Here is a 21072-nt window from a genome sequence, read left to right as displayed (position 1 = left end):
CTCTTTAACACCCAAACCTGCTTAGAGGAGTGTCATTTAAGGAGTAATTGTGTGAGGGGTTATTCCTACCTACACTCAGAATACTACACTTCCCAATATTAAATTCCATCTTCCACTTCCCCGCCCAATCATATAGTCTGTCAAGCTCATCCTGGAGAGAGCTAGCGTCCTGGTCTGATTGGATTACTCTACCGATCTTGGTATCATCTGCGAACTTACTGACATCACCGCTAATTCCAGTGTCCAAATAATTGATGTAAATGATTTAAAGCAGTGGACCCAGCACCGACCCCTGAGGGACTCCACTCGTAACACTGCTCCATTCAGATTTTTTACCATTGATTTGCACTCTCTGGTTTTTACCACTGAGCCACGCCCTGATTCAGTTCAAAACTCTCCCATCTACGCCGTGAGCCTGTAATTTTAGTAATAGCCGGTGATGAGGGACTTTGTCGAACGCTTTAAGATAAAGTCACACTGACTTTACGATCTGCTAATGATCACCCACGATCCCTAAATGCTGCGATTCACACTCACCGCTTTCCAACCACATAGGTGGCAGAGTAGTCGTGCGACCGAACGGCTACCGGGGGTCGTTTAGTGTCCGTCCAGTGTCCTTCCAGTGGGTGGCTGGACGGCGACCATACTAAGATTCACACCTTGACCTCACACCTGAAGTCAGGCCAAGACGCCCCCATACCCCGACCGGTGACCGACAGGCCAACACGCTGGACGCGTCCTGTCGCAATGAGGACGGCGATCTCCCTTAACGACCTGCTGCTGACGTGCTCTGCACTGTCATACACTAGGAGAATTTTCCGTTCTTACGTTATATTCAGTTGTTACAGTAATATTATCATCCAGCTATATTACACATTTCTCATTCTTATTTCTGTAAATTATTTGTGAAAGGTAATGAAAATATTCTGTGCTTCACTGCAGCAAAAGACGGATGTTTGTGACAACCCTCATGTGCCACAGAGTTTAAAAAAAGCCTCCACGCAATCTTAGTTCAACCTGTATGTGCATTATATTCGTTCTTAAGCATTTCCATCAACTTGGGCAGAGCAAAAGATGAAATTAACAATCCTTCATTCAGTGAATAAAAGCCATTAGCTCCACAGACTCTCATTGCTTTGCTGTATACATCCTGTCCTGCAGTATTTTATTTTCGTTAGGCAGAGGTGATCCACACACATTTGGCCGTGTGCTTGGCCTGTGGAGCAGGTTGAGTCGGGACGGAGCTTGGACGGGTTGAAGGGCGTGGGACGTCACTCCTCAAGAATGTACTTCATTTCCGGTCAGAGGTGGTTTGACCTACCACCGGTCCGCCATCCGGTCGCTGTTCACCAGTTAACTGTCATCTGTCGGCCACCGGTTGCAGTCCGCTTGCCGTCCAGACGCAGTCCATTCGGCCACCGGACGGCAACCTTTTTACGACCGGCAGCGACCTGAGAGGTCGGCTGGAGGTTTTGGTGCAGCACCCAAAACCTCCAGCCGACCTTTTCGGTCGCACGGCGGACGGAGACACATGACGATCGCACGCACGACCAAATGAGTGCAGGTCGCGGGAGGTCGTCAGTTGGTCGTAAAATCAGTGTGATTGGGCCTTTACTGAAATCTAGATATAGTATGTCATAATTTTCATCTCCGTCAACCGCCTCGATGACTTTATTGTAGAAGGACAACAGTAAGGCAAGACCTACCAGTTGTGAACCCATGCTATGAGTCATGAATTAAACTGTTTCTCTAGATGGTCCCGAATGCTCCTGGCTATAATTGACTCCAACATCTTGCCGACAACTGATGTTAAGCTAATTGGGCGATAATTTGAGGTGGCTGACTTGTCTCCCTTTTTGAAAATTAGGGCCACATTAGCTTTTTAGCTACTTTCCATTGGTTGGGCACTTACCCAGAATTTACCGACATCTTAAAGATATCGGTAAGTGAACAACTGAGGACCTCCTTGCACTCTTTCAGAACCCGTGGGAATATTTCGTCTGGGCCCGACGATTTGTTTTACTTCAACCTACCAATCTCATCCTGGACTACCTGCCTAGTGATGATCACATCCCTCAACTTGTCGTTGTCTTAGCCCTCATATACCTGAACTCACTCCAGGATGGTTGTCAGATTTTCCTGTGCGAAAACTGAGAGGAAGTAGTCATTCAATATTTTCCTCATATCTTCTCCATTCTCGACGAGCACGTTCTGTACAATTTAAAGAAGCCCTTGGGATCGCTTTTGGCCTCGTTGGCTACCCTAATCTCAGTTTCTTTTTGCTAGCCGGGTGTTCTTATTCACCGATCTTTCTAGTTCAACATACTGTTATGCCGGACGTGTTACTTGGGTTCCGTGTCGCCGTCAGCCTAGGAGACTCCGTGGAAAGGAGATGTGTAAGCACCTTGCACAGCTTCTGTAGTTTAATATTCTTCCTTAGTAGTACTTACTATGACTGGGATTAACTCCTCTCGCCCTCTTCTCCTATATATACCGAACAGTACAGTCTAGAATGCTACAGTATATATTAGATTATACAAGAACATGTAGCAAAAATATGTGCGAGTTGGTAACACTTCCCGCCTGGCGCCTGGCCGCGAGCACCGCTGGGCGCGGGCGGGGCCTTTCTCCCCGCCCCTCTACTCGCTCCTCCCGGAGCCTTCCAGAGGCCCATAGACCCCGGGGGAAGCTTCCAGCACAAAACTACCCCCCCCCTCTTAATTGTGATCGTCCCGATCACACACCTAACCATATACAAACATAAGAGAATTAATCAAAAACATAATAATCGTCGTATCGCCGTGGACGCCTGGATTGTCTCTGTCTTCTGTTCGCTGCCTCCTGCTCGTCTGTCTCCTGGTGCGCCTCGTCGTCGTCCGCTTCTTGTGCTGTCCCTGGAACATCTGCCGAAGCCGGAAGGTTATCTCCCTCGGCTGAAAGGTCCAGAAGGCCTATGTCGTCGTCGACCTCCTCTCGGTCCTGGACGTCCCTTGCGTTTTCGTCGGCTGCTGGGTGTCTGTAGTTGTTCCAGGTGTAGTTTCCCGGACCGTGGTACCTCCATAGCCGGTTGACGTGGACATCTTTCGGCTTGGTCCTTTCCGTTCTCCGGATTCGTTAAGTCACGTCGGAGAGGCGTTCTAGCACAGTATAAGGGCCTTCCCAGGGGCTCTGTAACTTCGGAGACTGTCCTTTCTTCCTCTGCGGGTTGTAAAGCCAGACTTGGTCTCCTTCCTTGAAGTCAACGTGGCTTGCCCTCATATTGTAACCGCGCTTCATGGCCTCCCCGGAGAACTTCAAGGCACCACGGACTTGATGGTGCACCTCTTCCAGCCGTTCCTCTAGTTGACGGGCAAAATTGGAGGCGTCCCTTGGAAGGCTTTCCCCAGGAGGCCTTCCTGTCAGTAGGTCCACCGGCAATCGCAGCTCACGTCCAAACATCAGCTTTGGTGGTGAATACCCCGTAGTCTCGTGGGCGGCAGACCTGTAGGCCATGAGAAGCGCAGGCAGCTTCTGATGCCATGAAGACTGATCATTGTTGCACTGCTTCGCCAACTCCTGGCCCAACGTCCAATTAAACCTCTCCACCATTCCATCTGACTCTGGGTGCAGAGGTGGTCCGGTCTTCTTGATACCCAGAAGCTTGCAGCACTCAGCAAGGACTGTTGACTCAAAATTCCTTCCCTGGTCGGAATGGAGCTCGTTAGGCACACCGAAGCGACAGAAGAACTCCTCCACCAAAACCTTGGCGATGGAAGTGGCTTCCTGGTCAGGGATGGCGTAGGCTTCCGGCCACTTGGTGAAGTAATCCATTGTGACGCAGATGTACCTATTTCCGTTCGTCGTCAGAGGCAAGGGTCCTGCTATATCCACTGCCACCCGTTCCATGGGGGCTCCAACCTGGTATAGTTGCAATGGGGCACGGTGACGCTTCTTGGGGCCCATCTTTGCACAGCACACCTCACACGCGTGACACCATTCTTCCACGTCCTTCCTCATGCCAACCCAGTAGAACCTTTGGCGCAGGCGACTCAGTGTCTTCTTTACGCCAAGGTGTCCGCTGGTGATGCTGTCGTGCATTTCTTTCAAGACGCCTTCCCGGGACTTTATAGGTAGCACCGTGGACCAGTAGTGGTCAAGACCATCATGAAAGACCCAGCGTCGCTGCAACACCCCGTTGTCCATCTGAGGAATGTCCCACTGAGTCCAGTAATTCTTGGTGTTAGGGCTTTCTCTTGAGATTACTTCCCACCCAGGTCGTGTTGACGACTGACTCAGCCACTCCATAATTGGTCTCAGATCTCGGTCCTCCCGCTGCAGTTTTCCCAAGTCTTCCCATGGCACCTCCCCTGTCTGTTCCACTTGGGGCTCCTCTAGACACTTGGAGCTCCTGTCAAACAGGTCGCGCAGGTAGTCGGGCAGCTCCTCCTGGGGCTTCGCCAGGGTTCTCTTGTAGACACGGGTTCTCGGTTCCTGGTCGATCTCTTGGCACAACCCCACCATGGTCCTTTGTTTTCTTTTCTTTGGGCTGAAGGAGACATTGGCCACGACGACAGGCACTTCCGCTGCAGTAGGGTCTACCAAAGTACTGCCTACAATCACCCCGTTTTCTACCGGGCATCGACCTCCACTCTCTACCACACACAGGCTGGTTGGGGGGGCACCCGTAATTTGACAGGGTAACAGCATCTCTGACCTCGGAGGAATAATGGTGGTGTGCTTGACCGTCACTGGCAGGCCCTCCTTGTTCACAGTCTTCAGTGGCACCCTCCTTCCTCCTACAGTCAGCTGCTTAGCGCGGAAGTCCAGCTCACACCTGTGGGAGACAAGATAATCCATACCTAGGATGCAGGGGTCGTCCATTTCAGCCACGTAGACAGAGAGGATCTCTTTCTTTCCTCCGAGCTCAAACTTCACGTCCACTGGGCCTCTGAGCTCTGCGTAGTGTCCTGTGACTCCGCACAGTCGTAGCGGCGTCGTAGGAAGCCGACGATGACTCACCACCTCATGCCGCACGAGTGTGCGTTCCGAGCCTGTGTCGACGATCACAGGCCACAACACTCCGTCAACCTTGCCCTCCACTTGGCAGCTTGTCATGGTGGTTCTTCTGCACACTGATATCTTCGGGGCATGTACAGGATAGACTGGTCGTTGCCCCATGAACCAGTCCTCCTTAGTTTCCCGAGTGGTGGTCCCTCGTTGGGGGCACATTTTTCTCCACAGGTCCAGCACTTGGGTCCTTACCTGGGCTTCTTCCTAGCGCCACCTTCATATTTCTTCTTCCTCTTATAACATTCGTTCTCCTTATCCCCAACCTTCTCGCAGTACCAGCACGTTCCTTGGAACCTGTCTGTGTCGCTGACAGCGCCCTTTCGTGCCCTAAAGCCAGAAGTCGAGTCGTCTTTGAAGCTTGACAAGCTAGACCTAACAAGGCACTCAAACTCCATGGCACGTGCCAGAGCTTCCTGCATTGATGTTGACTTAGCTTGCTTCACTTATATCTTTAGATGAGGGCTGTCCAGGGCATCGATGAATTGATCACGCAGCAAAACCGTCAGCAGGTCAGGGGTGGCACCTGGGTATGCCTTGTACGCCATGCTCTCAAGGTCCTGAGCGAGTTCCTGAAGAGACTCGCCGCGCCTCCTGTTGCGGGTTCTGAACCTTACCCTGAAGAGCTCGTTCTGGTGCTTGGTCCCATATCGTTGCTCCAGCGCCTGTGCCAGCCCGCTGTAGCTGCCCTTCGTCGCATTGTCGAGCTGAGCAAGGACCTCCAGCGCCGCCCCTTTCAGGCTAGTGGCCAGCTGTACCGCGCACTCTTGGTCATCCCATCCATTCCGAGCTACCAACAACTCAAACTGATCGCGGTAAGCCTCCCAGCGGACCTTGCCATCAAACTCCTGAGGCTTCTTTCTAACAGGCGACCCCAGCAGACTCATGGGGCTGGCGGAACTTCTTGCGGGGATAAACTCAGGCGAAACAGGACTCAAATTACCCCGGACTTGCGTAGGAGAAGCATCTTGGGTACAAGTAGCCCTTGCAGGCACTGGCTGTCCGTTTCCAGCCAAACAGTCTTCAAGAGCCTTCACTCTGTCACTTACGTCACAAACTACCTGTTCTGTACGGTTCACCTTTCCCTGCACTTCTAATATTTCTTTGTGTGTCGTCTCCCGTACCACCTCCATCTCTTGTTGAAGATTTGTGTGTTCTTTCTCCACTTCTATCAGGCGTTGTCCTAACTTCGTGGTCACATCAGTCATTTCTCTTCGCACTGACTCACTTCCATCTTGTACTGCTTGTAGCTGTTGCTGTAATCCCGTGAAGCGATCTTCTAGCTGTTCTTTGAGTTCTTGGAGTGTTCCTTCTTGTTGTTGCTGTGCTCTTTCTTGTTGTTCTTTGAGTTCTTGGAGTGTTCCTTCTTGTTGTTGCTGTGCTCTTTCTTGTTGTTCTTTGAGTTCTTGGTGTGCTCTTTCTTGTTGTTCTTTGAGTTCTTGGAGTGTTCTTTCTTGTTGTTGCTGTGCTCTTTCTTGTTTCTCCCCCTGTAGTCTCAAAGCTTCCAAGAGTTCAGTCAACATGTCGTCCCTCTGGGCAGCTTGGGAACGAGTCTCCATGGCGAAAAAACAAATGCCTACACTCCTGACGCCAATGTTATGCCGGACGTGTTACTTGGGTTCCGTGTCGCCGTCAGGAGACTCCGTGGGAGGGAGATATGTAAACACCTTGCACAGCTTCTGTAGTTTAATATTCTTCCTTAGTAGTACAATTCACTCTGACTCTTCACTGACCACTAGCTTACTATGACTGGGACCAACTCCTCTCGCCCTCTTCTCCTATATATACCGAACAGTACAGTCTAGAACGTTACAGTATATATTAGATTATACAAGAACATGTAGCAAAAATATGTGCGAGTTGGCAACACTTCCCGCCTGGCGCCTGGCTGCAAGCCCCGCTGGGCGAGGGCGGGGCCTTTCTCCCCGCCCCTCTACTCGCTCCTCCCGGAGCCTTCCAGAGGCCCATAGACCCCGGGGGAAGCTTCCAGCACAACAATACCTACCCCTGAGATGGGTTTCCTCGTTGTTTATTTTCCTATGAATTCCTCTCTTTAAGCCAATCTCATGCTTGAGCCTGCGGGTCATTCATTTAGGGTCGTTGTTTTCCTTTCTACGTGTTGAAGTTAGTGAAGAAGTTATTTAAGTTTCCCATGTAAAGTACAGTTTCTTTAATTACTCCTTCACATATTTTTATAAATCCAGCAGTTTAAGCTGAATTTACTGAATCCATTATTTTCCTTTATTATAATTAATTTCATTTAGTTTTTCATAAATCAAGTTTTGTATTCTTAGTTGAACTGAGATAGGTATATATTTGCCTTTCTCGGGTTTTGTCTGTACAAGTTCCTGTCGTTAAAAATAAACACGTCTCAGAAAGAAGAGAGAGATCAAGCCGCCACCAGCCTGTCTCTACCCTCCGTTTCACCTCCAGATCTTAGCCACGGTGTTGATAATTTCAACACTACGTGTTTGGTAAGGGATATGCTGTCTCTGACCATCTGCTATTACTCTAACTAAATTATTGTAGGTCATTTCTACATGATTCCCTTGCCCTTCAGGTTCCAGCCCTGATATCCGGCGCTCATCTAGCCCTAAGGTTTCCCAATTTACCTCCTCGGTATCTTTTAAGCCCCTCGTAATCGGCTCTTCTAAAGTCTGGCACCAACACAGGGTTGAGTTTATGGGTCACCGCCCAGTCCAAGTTAAACCTAATCTTGTGATCACTACCACAAAGTTCTCCCCCAACGTCTAGCTCACTGATCATATTCTCGTTGTTGGTTAAGACTAAGTCTAAAATGTTATTACCTCTGGTGGGCTTAGTTACTGTCTGCTTGAGGAAATTGTCATGTATTGCTTTCAGAAAATCCTCAGATTCTGGATCACCTACCACGCCTTCCTAGTCTATATTCCTATAGTTAAAGTCCCCCATTATGCAGACATTTTTTCTCCTGCTCGCCCTGTCAACCTCTTATAGTAATATATCCGTGTCCTGCCTGCTCAAGTTGGGTGGCCTGAAAAGAACCCCTAGAGTAAGTTTGTCTTTCTGTGGACGTCCACCCAAACTGATTCTGAGTCGCCATTTGTTTGAACAGCATTGTTAGAGGAACATTTGAGTGTCTTTAACATAAATTGCTACCCCTCCTCCCTTTCTCCCCTTTCTATCTTTGTGAAACATCTGATAATCATCTATTTCCAATTCCGGCATGAAGTTTTTGTTTGCAGTATCCATCCATGTTTCCGTGATTGCTATAATGTCGAATTTCTCTACATATGCTTTCCCCCTCAGTAGATCTATCTTGTTCCTGAGACTCCGACTCTTGGTGTAATAAGCCTGTCGTGAGGGAATAAGTAAACCACCTCAAAAGCCCTTTTCTCTAGGCTTTACTCGGCAAGAAAACCCTAGGTGCGTACAGTACCTGCAGCCCGAGTGCACTGGCTTCATCGACGAAGAAACTAGATAAGTTAGCTTCGAAACCATACAATACGATTCATATTACATACGAATCACCTATCCCGAACGATACATATGAAACACTAAAACGAACAAGCACTAAAACCCCAACAAATACAGACAACTTAAACTATAGAATCACCACATTCTCCCCCTCTTACAAATAATTGCGTACATATCACACGCCTAGTCTATCCGGAGCTTTCCTGACTCTTGTTGAACGTCTTAGTGGTTCAGGTCTTTCTTCGGAAGTTTCGGGCGAGTCGCTTTTTCTTGTGTCCGGAAGTCTAGTGTCATCGGAGGCTGGGTAACAAGCGTCAGGAGTGGCTGCCCCTCCATCGCTGTCATCGGTAGAAGTCGATTCTGGAGCCGAACTCTCTTCAGTGGGTGTTGTCCCATTGATGTTCTCTTGCATGGTTGTCTGTTCCTTAGGGGTTGGAGCCAGGTCCCTCGTAGAGACGGTAGACCTCCTCCCATCCGGATGGCGAATGTGAGCGTAGTGTGGTGTAGCACTCTCGAGATCAACTTCTTCCACTAACGGATCCGATTTGGAATTACGAACAAACTTCCGCAGCAGGACAGGTCCAGGTGTGGCAAGCCAGGAAGGTAAGGAGTAACCACTAAATGATCTCCTAGGGAAAGAAAATAACCTTTCATGAGGGGTTTGATTGGTGGCAGTACAAAGGAGGGACCGAATGGAATGAAGTACTCTGTCCAGAACTAGTTCCCACTGAGACTCGGGGAGTTTGGAGGATCTGAGTGCTAGGCGTACAGTTTTCCAAATAGTACCAATCTCTCTTTCACATTGTCCGTTACCTTGAGGGTGGTAGGGAGTGGAGTGTGTCATGACGACACCGTGGCTCAACAGAAAATCTGCGACTTCACGAGACATGAACTGTGTTCCTCTGTCCGAATGAACTGATGATGGACAACCGAACATAGAGAACAGTTTAAGGAAGCAAGCTTTAACAGTTTGAGCAGACATATCTGGGCATGGGAACACAAATGGGAATCTAGAGTACTCGTCTATTATTACCAGGAGGTATTTATTCTCTGTAGTAGAAGGTTTCGGTCCAGCGAAATCAATAGAGATTCGGTCAAAGGGTTGCGTTGCATGGATCAGGTTCTTAACTGGAGGTTTAAAGAATCTAGGTTTCAATTCTGAACAAATACTTCATTGAGAACAAACCCTCCTTACATCATCTAGAGAAAAAGCCAGATTCTTAACTTTTACAAAATGATAAAGTCTTGTGACGCCAGGATGACACAGAGACACGTGTACTTGTTCGAGAGGGACTGAGCCTGGGTTAGTATTAACCGAGCATGCACGAGACAGTGTGTCGCAAGGGATGTTTTGAGGACCTGGTCGGTACTTAATGTCATACAAGTATTCAGAGAACTCGAGACGCCATCTTAATATTTTGTCATTCTTAATTTTGGAGGAATGCCGTGAGTCAAACATGAAGGATACAGCTTATTGGTCAGTGACAATAGTGAATTTGCGGCCCAAAATAAAAAGTCTCCACTTACGTACGGCTTCAATGATAGCAGTGGCTTCTCTCTCCACAGCAGGCTGAAGTCTTTCAGAGCCGGTCAGGGTTCTGGAGAAGAAAGCTACTGGCCGACCAAGCTGGGAAAGAGTGGTTGCTATGGAGACAGAGGATGCGTCAGTCTCGATCTGGAGTGGCAAAGTTTCATCATAGGCAGCTACTGAAGCCTTACAGATGTCTCTCTTTAGCGATTCGAAACATTTAATAGCTTCAGAGCCGAGTGGAAAACTCTGGCAGAGCAGAAGAGGCTGTATGCGCTTAGAATAGTTAGGTATCCAGATGGAATAGTATGAGAAGAGGCCAAGCGCTCGTTTTAGAGAGGGTGAATCATTAGGAACTGGCATTTCTATCAGGGGTCTGATACGATCTGGATCAGGGCGCAGAGAATTATCGGAGATGCAATACCCGAGATAAGTAATTTCTTTTAAGCCGTAGTGACACTTCTCCAAGTTCAAAGTCAAGTTGTACTTTGAGGCTACCTCCTTGAAACGCTTAAGGTTCCGGTCATGTTCCTCTTTGCTTACGCCGCATACAATAACATCATCAATGTAAGCATAGGTGGCTTGCAATTTATTGTCAGCTATGATAGAGTCCATGATTCTCTGAAAAACAGCAACGGAGTTTGTCAGACCAAAAGGAACTCTGGTAAATTGAAGTAACTGTCCGTCAGCCTCAAAAGCAGTGTACTGTTTCTCCGTTTCTCGTAAGGGAACTTGATAGTAAGCATTTTTCAGATCAAGTTTGCTGAATATTTTGTACTTAGCCATCTTGTGAATTAAATCATGAATACGAGGCATTGGGTAAGCGTCCAATGACGTAAAACGGTTTATGGTACGAGAGTAATCAACAACCATGCGCCGCTTGTGTCTCTCATCGCTTGTTACTAGCACTTGAGCTCTCCAAGGGGACTGACTCTTTTCTACAACACCTTCTTGTAACAAAGACTGTACTTCATCATGAATAAACTCTTCATCCGACCTCGAGAACTTACGAGAACACGTGGAGACTGGCTTTGTATTAGGGGACAGGTTAGGGAAGAGGGATGGAGGATCAATAGACATTGATGCTACGTTACATATAGTTAGTTTAGGTAAAGAGCCATCCAAAGTGAATTCCACAGCCTGGTGTTTTTCCATGAAGTCTCTGCCCAAGATTACTTTATAACACAACTGGGGAAGAACTGACAACTTGAATTGAGGATACAGACTGTCGTTAACTTTCAGGTTGACAAAGCAATGTCCTCCGGTAGTAGAAACTTGGGAAGAAGCAAGGGTGACATCAGTCTTTGAAGGGTACACAGGAATATTTAAGTTTTTCACAACTTGTGGATGGATGAAACTAATAGTACTTCCACTGTCAATAAGGGAGTTCACTTGCAGTTCATTGACACTCACAGGAATTGTAGAGCTCCGAGGCGTAGTAACAGACGCTAATACTGGAGTGGCGGCAGTAGTTGGTGGCAGGGCGCAGTGTCCACAGGGAGGGACCGGGGAGGTAGAGCCAGGAGGTTCCATAGTAGCAGCGGCTGCGGTGTAAGGTCTTCTCGATCGTCCAGGGTCGCCAGACCTGCAGACGCTGGCGTAATGGCCCGTCTTCCCACACTTACGGCACACTGACGCACGAGCAAGGCAGCGAGACCGAGGATGCGGCTTTCCACCGCAGAAGAAACAGGATTGAGACTGGGAGGCGGCAGCTACGGTGTCCGTGGTGTTAACAGAGGCCTCCGAGGTAAGAGCAGGAGCAGCCGACACGTTCCCTGGAGTGACAGGTGAAGAGTATCCTTCAGCGTTGCGTTGAGCAGTGTCGAGGCTTCGAGCAAGTTGTACGGCCTCATTCAGGGACAAAGTTTCTCTCTCCAATAGACGTTGACGGATGGTAGGAGAGGCGAGACCAGTGATGAAGGCATCTCTGATGGCTTCCTGAGTGTAGGTGTCAGCAGTCACGTCTTTGTAGTCACAGTCTTTAGACAGCTGCTTCAGAGACAAGAGGAAGGTGTCGATGGACTCGGCCAGTTGCTGCCTGCGAGTAGCCAATTGATGCCGGGCGAAGATGATATTCTTGGGTTTCACGTACACAGTTTTCAAAGCTTTGATGGCCTCCTCGTATGATGGGCAGTCGGTGATGTGGGTGTATGCTTCTGGAGAGATGTAGTTGACGAGCAGCTTCAACTTGTCAGGTGCAGGAGATATAGACTGAATGAAGTTACTGAAGGTGCAGAGCCAGTGGTTCCACTGAGCAGGCGTTGTGTCTTGTGCACCCTCGAAGCGTTCAGGTTTCAGTAGTCTCTCCATCTCCAGCTCGCTTCATGGATTCTTGCCGAGTAAATTGTCGTGAGGGAATAAGTAAACCACCTCAAGAGCCCTTTTCTCTAGGCTTTACTCGGCAAGAAAACCCTAGGTGCGTACAGTACCTGCAGCCCGAGTGCACTGGCTTCATCGACGAAGAAACTAGATAAGTTAGTTTCGAAACCATACAATACGATTCATATTACATACGAATCACCTATCCCGAACGATACATATGAAACACTAAAACGAACAAGCACTAAAACCCCAACAAATACAGACAACTTAAACTATAGAATCACCACAAAGCCGTTAGGCCATCCTTTGTTGTACCCTTTCAATTTATCCTGAGCTCCCTCGTCACAGTTTGCGATGCATAACCACTGATGTTCGGCCCTCCCCCCTCGCGGTGGAGTAAGGGCAACACCACGTTGGAAACATGGGCATTGGCTACCGCCTCCGCTGTAATAATTTCTTTACCATGTGAACAGTCTTTAAGGAAGGAGCCATGAGTCTCACTTGGGTGCGTCGCATACGCTCAGAAATGCCCCCTCGGGATGACTTGGCGCGTCACGATACTCTCGCCCTAGAGCGATTAATACCGTTGAAATGGGGACCAGAACCCTGATCACTAGATGAATGCATTAATATGTGATTAATGAACCATAAAGAATCAAACGACAACAGATCTGGGGCATTATATGGGGAGGCGGTGCCTGAATGGTTAGCGTACGGGTCCCGGGTTCGCCGCTTTCTGGACGATGCGGGTTCGAATCCGCAGCTACCTCCTATTTAGGTGACACCGCCTATTGCACCGTCAACTCTCCTTCGTACAGGTACGGTAAAATCAAATAAAGTTTTCGTCTATACTTTATCAGTTTAGTATTGAATTCCTCTTTTTTTGTGTGTTAGATTTATTGATTTGCATCGGTTTTGTGTTACGAACTTGTGCAAAAAGTGCCGTTGTAAAAGCTTTAATAAGCAATCATCTGGGGTCCAGGAAGGGATTACTCCATTTTACATTGATTCCTATGAGGAAAATAGCTTCGGTTTACGAATATTTCGGGTGACGAACGGCCTTCAGGAACGAAATAACTTGGTGAACCGAGGTTACACTGTAGCTCGCCCCTGAATATAAATAGTACTCTCATCGGCGAAAAGGATAAATTTAAGTATGTCACGACATCGAATTGTATAATTAATAAACACAAGAAATAAAATTGGACCCAAAACAGGGCTCTGGGGTTCTCCCCATTTAAAATCTCTGGTTACAGATGTTGCATTATTATATACCGTGCATTGCTTTCTATGACTTAAGTAACTTTTAAACCATTCAATAGCCGACTCATTAAACCCGTATACCTTCAATTTCTATGTTAATATTGTGTGTGCAATAGTGTCAAAGGCTTTCGAAAGGTAACATAATACAATAATTTGATACAGTCTGTTGTCCATTGCTGTATATATACTTAGACATAAGATTTGAATTTCTCATTATGTTGAAACATTTGATCTAAATCTATACTGATAATTTAAAAATAAAGAATAATGACTAATCAATGTAGTACAAGCAAGTACTCTCTTCGCTAAGAGTTTTTCGAGATCTTACTAAAAGTTGATAAAACTGACACAGGAGTCTGTAATTATTGGATGTGGACTTGTCACCCTTTTTATGAATATGAATTACCTTAGCTATTTATAGTCTTTTGGAAAAAAAGATTCAGTAAATCATTTATGTATAATATATTCAAGAGTAGGAGAAGCTTCAATAGAGCATACATATTTTAATAATTTTTATGCTAACGTCATCAGTACCAGGGGACATTTTTTTGAGGTGTTTTATAACTTCCTCGATTTCAGACACTGAAGTGATTGAGAGAGAGAGAGAGAGAGAGAGAGAGAGAGAGAGAGAGAGAGAGAGAGAGAGAGAGAGAGAGAGAGAGAGAGAGAGAGAGAGAGAGAGTCAAAAGATGACAACCCAGGAACCAGACAGGCAGTCCCCCACCCTCCCCAATTCATCGCCTTAAAACTAGAAAGTGTGCAAGTCTCTGAGGACGCTATCAGGAGACATCTGAGGGGCGTCAACAACAGGAAGGCGCCAGGCCCTGACAGCGTGAGTCCACACCTATTGCGGCGATGCTCCGATGAGCTCACCTGCCCCCTCGCCCAGATCTTCCGGCGATGCCTGCAGACCGGGGTGTGGCCTGCACAGTGGAAGGAGGCCACAAGAAAAAATCTAGGTCTGAGCCAGACTATTACAGGCCAATATCACTCCTCTCAATCATCAGCAAGATATTTGAGAGGATCATCGGGGAGCAACTGATATCCTTCCGAAGCCGTTTGGTTTTCGGAAGGACGGCTCCACCTCCGACCTCCTGCTCCTCCTCTCAAAGTCCTGGCATGACGCCCTTGATGACGGCCACCCCTCTCCCGTAATTGCCCTGGATATAGATGGTGCGTTCGACTCCGTGTGGCACCGCGGTCTGACGGCGAAGCTCCAGCAACTAGGCATCACGGGGGACCTGCAGCGCCTGCTCTCCAACTACCTGTCAGGTAGGAGCCTCCGCCCAAGGTAAAGAGAAGGGGAGGTAGGCTCACACCGGCCGTTCCGCGCAGGGTGTGACGTCACGTGAAATAAAGTTGTGGTAGAGTAGCTACCGCGCGCTCGACTGGCGTATATGGTCGGCAGCCGACCGCCATATTGGTACGGCAAATATTAGCGCGGACGTCTCAAGAAAAAAGAAACGTAAATTTAAAGTTAAAGAGAATGACAGGTAGCTGGTCTATACTCAGTGATGGAGAACTAAGGTCTGCGATCAACATCTAGTTTTATACCAGTGTTTATTCCTTTTTACGGCATGTGAAGACTGCACACAAAGCCAACAGAATCTGCTCGAGAATAAGTATTTAGGTATACTACACATTTCCATTCATTTCTTTCTAAGTCCTTGATCTTTTGGCAGCTGATGAAACTGTATATTACCGTTTCCTTTCATCGAAACTGATCGACAACAGCGCACAATGCAAAACGTTGGCATATTGAAAGAAAATACATTTCAGCTAAGTTTCCCATTGAGTGAGTGAGGAGCTCAGGTCAGGAGGCTGGTGCGCGCAAGCCGCTAGACTGACCTCTCTTCCATGCCCGGACCCCTCAGTCCTTCTTACACGTGACGTCATGCGCAGAAGAGACATATTTAGGTTACCTCGTCCCCCCCTGGTGAACCAACCTTCCATTCTCTTTACCTTGCCTCCTTGTAGCAGTCAACGGAAGCACCTCGACCAGCTTCCCGGTGGAGGCCTCCGTTCCACAGGGTCCGTCCTTGGACCTATCATGTGGAACATATACTTTAACGACCTCCTGCAAACCATTCCGGCAGCAAACGCCTACGCCGACGACTGCACCCTCTCCAAAACATACAAGAGGGGAGGAAGCCCAGGACGTGATAGTCCGTCAATAGACAGTTGGCAGACATAATGGCCTGGGGAAAGAGGTGGCAAGTCAGGTTTGCCCCTGACAAAACCCAGGCCATGGTAATATCACGCTCTCGGGAGGACGCGAGGCAGCTCCACGGCAGGCTGAGATTCGGAAACGACACCATCCCTCTGCAGTCCAGCGTCGACATCATAGGCGTGGAGGTGGACTCTCAGCTGCGTTTCGACCGTCACCTTGAAAGGGTGGCGCATAAAGCCTCCCAGAAGGTGACCCTCCTACACCGCATATAGAATCTCCTTGACGCTGAAGGTCTGAACACCCTCTACAAGGCACAAGTCCGTCCAGTGATGGAGTATGCACCGCTCACCTGGATGGCCAGTGCCCGCTGCCACCTCAACCTGCTGGACAAGGTGCAGAGGAGGGCAGAACGCCTCATCAGCGGCACCCAGCAACACCGACCGAGCTAGTGGGAGAGACAACAACAACAACAATAACAACAACAACAACAACAACAACAACAACCACACGAGCGACGGGCAGGAGCAGCCATAAACCAGCTGGATAGCCTGGAGCACCGCCGCAGAGTCGCTGCCCTGACGTTGCTACACAAGGCACAAGTGGGCCAATTGCACCACCTGACGGACCTGAGGGCTACCTGAAGGAGGCCTGAGCGCAGCACGAGCAACGCCTCCCTCCTGGAAGTGCCAAGGGCCCGCTTCAGCACCCACCAACGTGCCTTCTCCACTGCAGCGGTGGTGTGGTGGAACAACCTCACTGCTGATGTCGACGTGACACAACTGTCCACTCAGCAGAGGAAGCTTGCTTCCCACAGGTGGCTACACCTACGCCCACCGTAAAAGCGTAAATGTAAACGCTTGTAAATAATTGTAAGCACTTGTAAATAAATGTATAGAATACAAATGTAATCTCGGCAGAGGCTTTCGATTAGCTCCCCACCGGACGGGGGAACTTTAACTTAGAAAAAAAATATTTCCATGTTCTAATGTACTAAACATGTGTTTGAATAAAGAGAGAGAGAGAGAGAGACTCTTTTAGTTAGTGCACTATTGCAAGTTGGAATATTGTTTTCTTCTGATTTTCCCTCTACAAAGTGCTGTATTTATTCTCTTTACCCCACCAGTTATGCATATGAAGTTGGCTTTCACTGCCATTTCTTCACAGGTCCATTTGCACTCCCTTACCTGGGCGGTATTCCAGTGGTCACGGTGCAACGAGTAAAAGAATGCAGGAAGAAATACGGAGACATCTTCATGTAAGTTTCACTGTGATGTTATTTGTACATTTGGTCTATTATTTTTTTTAACCGGTTACAGGAACCCTCACAATAATACCGGAAGAGTGTCCTTGACCCCTATTATGCTGAGCATTCTGAATGATCCAAATTTTATATCTTGCCTTCAGAACGGATATGCTTGGCGTGAAGACTGTATATTTGTGCAACTACAAGCTAATCAAAGAAGCGTTTTCCCGTTCGGACATAACCGACCGACCTAGTGGTGAAGGAATGCACTTCATAACAGATGGCGTTGAAGCAGGTAAGTCCACAAAAAAAAAGGATATTAGCCATCATTGTATTGTGGTATCACATTATATAGATAGCTGCATATTGCCTCCACTTTTATCAGTAAATTATATATTTCAGGTGTGATTATGAGTAACGGCAAACACTGGCAGAATGCACGAAGGTTCCTGTTGCGTAATTTGCGTGACTTAGGCATGGGCAAGACCTACCTGGAGAGGGCGATACAGAAAGAAGCGACGTGCTTGGTTGATAACTTCAGGAGCGTCTCAGGGAGTCCCACGCTCTTCCCAAAGTCGATTAACGTCGCCGTGCTAAACGTGGTGTGGCAGATGCTCGCTAGTGAGTCACGCTTTGTTGGTACTGCAAGCTATTACTTCAGCTCCAAGTCACAAATATAGATTAAACTTCATGCGTATCCGTGGAGTAGTGGTTAAAGTGCCTGGCTACGATTCCGGGGGCCCAAGTTGGAATCTCCTCCCGGGCGCATTATTCGGAACTATATTTGCGCGGTCCCATACCCACAATCAGCCAATCAACAGTCAGATGTGTCAGCCAGACCAAGCCAGTCACGACGCAAGGAAGGGCTTGGAGAATGACGTCATAAACAGTTTCTATGTAACAAATATATGAAATCAATATATTGCTGCCTTATTATTAACAACAGTGTGAGTAGCAATAGTCCAAAGAGGAATAGTTGAAAAATACTTTTTAAAGCATTTTCTTAAGCTTGAAGCCAAAGACATCTTTGTTAATTAAAATGATGATGAAGGCTGCAAAGTTGCCATGTACCACTTTTGCTGTGAGGTATGCAATGCGTGCCGCTACTCTACCAAAGACGATACAATTATCATTCTTGCTTTCTACTGCTGTATATAATTAGTCACCGCAGTATAGAGCCAGTATAGAGTTCCGAATAATGTGGCCGGGCAGTCGGCTGCAGCTTACCCAGCAGTTCATCCTCCCTTTCGGGCTGGTCGATATATGGGCACCTGGGGAAACCTGGAGAATGTAAACTGTGGCAAGCCCGGATTTCACATTGGCCCGTCCTGGGGAAATTGGTTCTTACCTACCACAGGCTCAAAGGATCGGAGATGAGCACCGAAGCCACGAGTAGCTATAACGTATGCACTCACTTTTATCTTATCTTTTTGGATTAACGAGGGACTTGACCCCAACCTCTGTTGATCTATGAAAAAATAAAATAGAAACGAGTAGCAAAATTTGATATATGATGAAAGACAAGAACTTAAGTATGGAATTGACTTCATAAAATTTTGTTAGTATTCCCTGAAAAAGATTCGCAGGCATTTCTCAATTTTCTAATGAACCTATCATTCTCCTGTTCTGTTATAGCTTTATTAGTTTTGAAAATTGACATTCATACAACCTTGTTTGTGTTCTAATAGCAGTTAAAGGGACTTAATTTAAGCGGTGCAAAATGTGAAATTTGAATTTGTTTAGTCTTTCAGTGTCTATAGAGTGCTCGAATTTTTCTAAAAAAGATATATGAACTTTCATCTAGTAATTTCTAAACATTATAGATATTATGGAAATCTTGTGTTAGTCATGCTAATTCATAATATACAACGTGACATGAAATTTTCCAGGCAAACGCTACGAGTTAGATGATGAGGACATTCTTCGGATAGTCAAGATCATCAAGGGGGTGGAGGGCAATGCTGTCGCTGTTATGTTTAGGTTTTTATTCCCGAAACTATCTAAGTTATTTCCCAAGTACATAAGGAGTAAGTGGATGCTAGAGGATGCCTTGGAAGGGATAAAGAACGAAAACTACAAGCTGTGCAAGGTGGGTTATTTACTTCATTCCATAGCACCATGGCTTCAGACAGAAATAAAACAATAACAGTGGCATAATACATGGCAATGAATAAATTGAACTAAGTACCAGACCAGAACTTCTTTTACAGGAGTTGATGGAATCCCACCGAGTCTCCCTAGACCCGGACCATCCTCGCGACATCATTGATGAATACCTCTTGGCGATGGATAGAAAGAGTGATATCGCGACCTACTTCAGCGGTATGTATTTCCAAATCTTCCTATTTTACTTACGTCAATGACTGAAGTCTTAGAGGAATTCATCAGAGAGATTGTAATAACACCGTGAAAAAAAACAAAAAAACGTAATGAACAGGGGAATGTTGGTTACCACGGGCTACCACGGGCTCTCAAATGGATGTACACGTACCCTCAAGGGTTACATGACTTGAATATTCAGGGAAGCAATGTGTGTCCCTGAACGCCTGTTTGATGCAGGAGGGTACCTTAGAAACATAATGGTGCTAAGGAACGAGGAGGAAGTGTTATCAAGTAAATTCTTTAAGTTGGTCATCTGAAGTCTCTGGGATGACATTGAAGAAGACAAACTAAACCTATTTAATGAACCATATCATTGTTTTATCCTTCTTTAACAAATATTCTGGGTCAACACGGTACGTGGACAGCGCTGAAATATCCCAGAGGTACGTCGGCTAATTGAGTTTGAAAACCACCGCCAAGACAGTCCAGCGCGGCTTACATTGCCAATTTTTTTTCCAGAATTGGATCTAACAAGAATTGTTTTTGACCTGTTTAACGCTGGGTTTGACACAGTCTCAAGCACCCTCCGGTGGTTTATTCTCTACATGGCCAAATACCCCGATGAGCAGCGTCGCGTACAGCAGCAGATCGACGAGGTAGTCCCGCGCGACACGCTGCCTTCCTATGAACATAAACACAAGTATGTTGGCTTTTTGAATAATTATATTTTGGACTGTTGTAGCCGAGGTAAGAATTCAGGCTCTCGTCATACTCTCAACTCAGGAAGCCATAGGTAAACGTACCCACTAATATTCTCTAAGCAAAAAATCTCCTTCTTTTACAGCTAAGGAATCAGCTCAAGGGAAAGAAAAAGGAATACTGAAAAAAATGCTATAACTTTGGTCTCCTAAAACGAAAATTATAAGGATATCTAAATTCTGAATACAATTAGGGTTGGAGAGTTGTCCTGATGACTCCATTCTGAAGGTGTTTGAATCGTAACCAACTAACTAATGGAGAGCATACGCCCGGGGTCGCGTCGGTTCATTCACTCGTCGTCCATACTCCCGCGGCGGTTCTCCCTCGCAAGCTCCCTCGCAGCTGCCATATCCATCCCAAGTCAATCCCGGCAGAATCGATTGACTTGCCCCAGTCATGAGTTACATGGGCGTCCCCTTGGTCGCCTCCACTCAAGGTTGTCTAGTACAGAAACAACACTATGAGCATGATCGACATCCGGGAGGCGTGCCACGTGCCCGTATAGCCGGAATTGGCGTTCACGGACTAGCTGGTAACAGGCCTGGATTCAGTTTTACAGAGCAGTCGCCGATTCGACACGAAGTCATTCCAGCGATACCCCATGAAAGCACTTGGTACCAAAGGCATCAACCCACCTCTCCAAGTCACTATTCTGTGTTCATGTCTCACGCCATACAATAAGACAGGGAGCACAAGCGACTTAAGATTCGAATCTTTGTCCGCCTGTATAGATGTCGACAATACTGGTTAACTCTTGCATAAGGAATTTGACCTCTATATGGCTGAGAAAGAATACGGCATCCAGGCAGGAGGAGTGGAGGCGTATTAGAATATTGGAGACGCTAGAATGCCTGGAGACGCGGTTGTGCGCATGCGGTGATAGCCAGCAAGAAGTTATGCACACATTTCATATGCACTTAGGGCTACACCGAGCCCAGCGCTCATCCGTATCTTCCAAGCCCT

The 21072-nt window shown here is 47.2% G+C and overlaps 1 protein-coding gene across 2 annotated transcripts in view; it reads left to right on the top strand.

Annotated features, from left to right (window-relative positions):
• The window catches only part of LOC127009403 (cytochrome P450 2L1-like), a 62451-nt gene that overhangs the window by 25897 nt on the left and 15482 nt on the right, over window positions 1-21072 (top strand). For both annotated transcript variants that reach the window (XM_050882479.1, XM_050882480.1), the window contains exons 3-8: window positions 16950-17040; window positions 17190-17323; window positions 17431-17649; window positions 18918-19117; window positions 19239-19350; window positions 19870-20050. In XM_050882479.1, the coding sequence (XP_050738436.1) occupies window positions 16950-17040; window positions 17190-17323; window positions 17431-17649; window positions 18918-19117; window positions 19239-19350; window positions 19870-20050 (937 nt within the window). The remainder of the gene's footprint in view (window positions 1-16949; window positions 17041-17189; window positions 17324-17430; window positions 17650-18917; window positions 19118-19238; window positions 19351-19869; window positions 20051-21072) is intronic.

Source organism: Eriocheir sinensis, chromosome 40, assembly GCF_024679095.1.
Source record: "Eriocheir sinensis breed Jianghai 21 chromosome 40, ASM2467909v1, whole genome shotgun sequence".
NCBI lineage: Eukaryota > Metazoa > Arthropoda > Malacostraca > Decapoda > Varunidae > Eriocheir > Eriocheir sinensis.
Note: the sequence above shows the minus strand (reverse complement) of the source record. Positions and strands in the feature narration are given on the sequence as shown.